This window comes from Arachis ipaensis, chromosome B05 (genome assembly GCF_000816755.2).
Source record: "Arachis ipaensis cultivar K30076 chromosome B05, Araip1.1, whole genome shotgun sequence".
NCBI lineage: Eukaryota > Viridiplantae > Streptophyta > Magnoliopsida > Fabales > Fabaceae > Arachis > Arachis ipaensis.
In genome coordinates this window covers 4128050-4131842 of record NC_029789.2, presented here as the reverse complement: position 1 = coordinate 4131842, position 3793 = coordinate 4128050, and the positions used below count along the sequence as shown (strand labels likewise).

The window sequence follows — 3793 nt, the reverse complement described above, 5'->3', positions numbered from 1 at the left end:
TATTCATGCATCTTTTTTATTATATAAAAAACATTGTGGATATGTTTTTTTTTATAATAATAAGAAAAATAATCTCCAGTTGCTATACTGATTTTAAAAGTAGGATAGGCCGATAGGTGTATTTTTTGTATAATAATAAATATTAAAAGATAAAAAACATATTTTATCATATAAAAAAAAAGTTATATACGAAAACAGCATCAATTACATTTTTCTTAAATTCCTAGCTAGGTAAGTAGTATTGCGTAGGAAAATTTCTGTACATTGAGGATTTTGTTTTGTCATTGTGTGGTATTTATTTGGTCCAGCTAAAAAAAATGAAAGAAATTTGACATAATAAACAAAGTTCATTAAATATTTCATGCTTCTACTAATTGAATCTCTCGTCTAAGACATCAGAGTTTTAGTCATTACTCATTAGTATTAGAAACACATTTCTTAGTTATATATATATTTGTAGCTACTCTTTAATTTCTGGGTTTGTTTGTGCTGCTGCGCCGCATTTTGAAAATCTGATCCTTGAATGCATTTGTCTACTTGTCTGATGAGTGAGTGCAACATGCACGTTTTCTTAATTTTGAGTGTGGAAACCCATACCCCTTTAATCCCCAACCGTCTTCAACTTCAACTTCAACCTGAATCTGCCATACCCACTCTTAAATTTACTCACAGCTAGCTAGTCTTGAAGACTCCCATGTGCCCTTAGCTTATAAGCCATGTTAGTGTAGTTGCGCAATTTTTATTTTATTTTATTTTTATACTAACGATAGGGAGACTCGAATCCATGACTTCTTAGGTGACTATGAAGAGAGTATGGCCCAGTTTGGATAAACAACTTAATTAAGTTACTTTTGAAAAAATAGCTTAAATAATAAATACTTATATTAAAAGTAGCTTATAAATAAGTTATTTTGTGTTTGGTTTTTTAGTTCTAAAAGTACTTATTTTAAGAGAAAAGTGATAAAAAACTTTTTATTATGAGAGAAGTCATTTTTTTAACTTCCTCTTAAGCACCAAAATAGCTTTTTAGAAAGTTACAATTTTGCTTTGAAAATTGTACCAAACAATAATACTACACCTTTTCATAATATAAAAGTTAAAAAAAGTCACTTATGAACCTATCCAAACAGACCCTATGTCATTTGAATTATAACTTATTGGCGTTTGCACAATTATTATGCTTAAAGAATGCTAATTAATTAACAATTTTTTAGTTAGGACTAACGATGATATTTGGGGGCTGTTGTGGGCTAGGTTCTATAACTATTTATTCAGAATAAGGTTCTCATATTAATCATTCACATTGTATTGAATCCAAGAGTAATAAAATAATTGGAATGAATTCAATCGCATTATTGTACTTATATATATATATATAAGAGGTGTAGTTGCTGGATGTGTTTGCTGATCTAGGTAACACTACAATGCAAGAGATTTTATTCACTTGTGAACTATAACTGACTACCTATAATTTGAACTAAACTAACTGGTAAATAACAATCTAACACTATATGGTGCAGATCCAACAGAAGTCATAGTTATCATCTCCAATTTTATAAATATCCCAATTGTTCGAATTTCTATAAACTGTGATTGACGGTGAAATATAACTTGCATCTTGTTGTTCAATTGTTCGAATTTCTAACTACATTCTTGACTGAATGTTATTGACAATTTGTGCAAAATCTCAGAAATACGTTTTTAACCAAATTGATCCAACTTTTGCAGAATATTATGTTGTAAATCAGAAAAGAAGTAGCAGAATTTATAAAAATACCAACCAAATATAATTAATATGTATGAGATGAGACCCAATAATCACACTAGTAATAGTGTTAATTATGATAAAATTACACTATATATTTGGAGCGTTCTTTACGTTAAAAATTCATGGCTTATAATTAAACACACACTTCAACTCACATGATCATGCATGATCCTCACCTACCTCTTGACTTACTCAACAAATATGTGTTGTAATATCCATGAAAATTAATTTCCATATATTACCCATGAAATTTCAAGTGAAGAAGTGACTTAAATATTTTCTATAACTATACGTATATCATATAAATATTTTACAAAATTAATTAATGAGATTTGGTGTAATTCAAGTTAGTAGTGCATGAAATATTCATAAAAAAAAATATTATTCCTAAAACATGAATCTAAAGTTTTTAAATTAAAATGTAAAATATTTGTCATCCTACGCTTTTTAATTTGAATATGGAAGTAAAGGAAGTGTTGGACTCGCGTATGAGGAGGAGGGATGCTTCACCTCGTTGTGGAATGAGAGGAAGCAGAATTCGGACTCTGCGAGTTGTGTCCCTCAAAACGTAAAAAAAAATTACCCAGAACAATAAAAATTCCACGTTTCAGATTTCAAATTCCATCAGCTGCAAATCAGACCATGCAATTTGTGAAGCAAAATTTCATGACCAAAGAACTGGCATGGTCCGAGTTGTTCTCCTTTTGGCTTAGAAAAAGCTGTCCCACATATTTGTCTTGTACGCCATAACTCCATGTCTGGACAGATCACACCCAAGCCTTCCATATCCATAAATTTGAGTCTCATCCTGCACTAATATATAATTAAGACAAAATAACATCAGTATATAATTTAATATTTGAACCATAATTATCTCGTATATTTAAAGAAATGTCTATAAATATAGCTTGCAATAATATATATACATTGCTGAAACTACGTTTAGTTACATGGTTAGCAAAATCATTGTTTGCTTGGCACCATTTTCTAGTCTCAAAATTAAAGATGATGAGGTTTATCTTTGAAGCGATTCCTTGTCATCTTTCTCATGTAGTCATTCTTGTTATTATTTCATGTTTTGTCAAAGGTATGAGCTGTCAAGAACAGAATGTAGGAAAGAATAATGAAAGTGTACCAGCCATCTTTGTGTTTGGGGACTCCATAGTGGACACAGGTAACAACAACTACATCAAAACCATTGCGAAATGCAATTTCCCACCATATGGTAGAGACTTTGCTGCTGGAGGATATAAACCTAATGGGAGGTTCAGCAATGGTTTAGTCCCTTCAGATTTCATTGGTACAAACTTCAATTACGTGCCATTGCATGTAGTAGTCAACATAATCAACATCTTCTAACTCAATTATTTATTTTTTTATTTTTTTCCAGCTGAAATATTTGGAGTAAAAGATATTTTGCCACCTTATCTCGATCCAAATCTGCAACTTCAAGAACTTCTCACTGGTGTAAGTTTTGCCTCGGGAGGCGCTGGATACGATCCTCTTACCTCAAAAGTAGCGGTAAGCTACGCTATTATCTTTTATTGATATTGAAAGGTTTAATTATTCTATTGATATTGAAAGGTTTAACTATTCTGTTGCTATCTATAATTTTATCAAATTTTAATTAGTTTTTTATATTTTTTTTTTCTTTTCAGTTGGATTTTTATATTGTATCAGATTTTGTAATTAAGTAGTCCCCACTGTGACAAAAACGTTGGAATTAATGGAATATTCTACTAAACTATACAGAATATTCAGTCGAGTATTAGGCATATTCATTTTATTTAACAACGGCAGGGAGCCAGGGACTTAATTACAATATTTGATATGATATAATGATTCAATTGAAAAGAAAAAAAGTATAAAAAATATAGAGAACTAATTAAAAATTCAATAAAACTATAGAGACCTACAGAATAATTAAAACATATTAAAATATCATCAATACAGACAAAATTATTTATTAATAATAAATTCGTTTGCGTTGAAAATTTACACGAGAGAAAATATATAAATGATCAT

General features: G+C 29.8%; 1 protein-coding gene across 3 annotated transcripts in view; it reads left to right on the top strand.

The window, feature by feature from the left end:
• LOC107642552 (GDSL esterase/lipase EXL3-like) overlaps positions 2756-3793 on the top strand; it is a 25386-nt gene continuing 24348 nt past the window's right edge. For 2 of the 3 annotated variants that reach the window (XM_016345947.2, XM_021122868.1), the window contains exons 1-2: positions 2756-3068; positions 3159-3289. In XM_016345947.2, coding sequence (XP_016201433.2) covers positions 2774-3068; positions 3159-3289 — 426 coding nt within the window. In that variant the 5' untranslated portion in view covers positions 2756-2773. The remainder of the gene's footprint in view (positions 3069-3158; positions 3290-3793) is intronic. The other variant, XM_016345948.2, reaches the window with a different exon arrangement.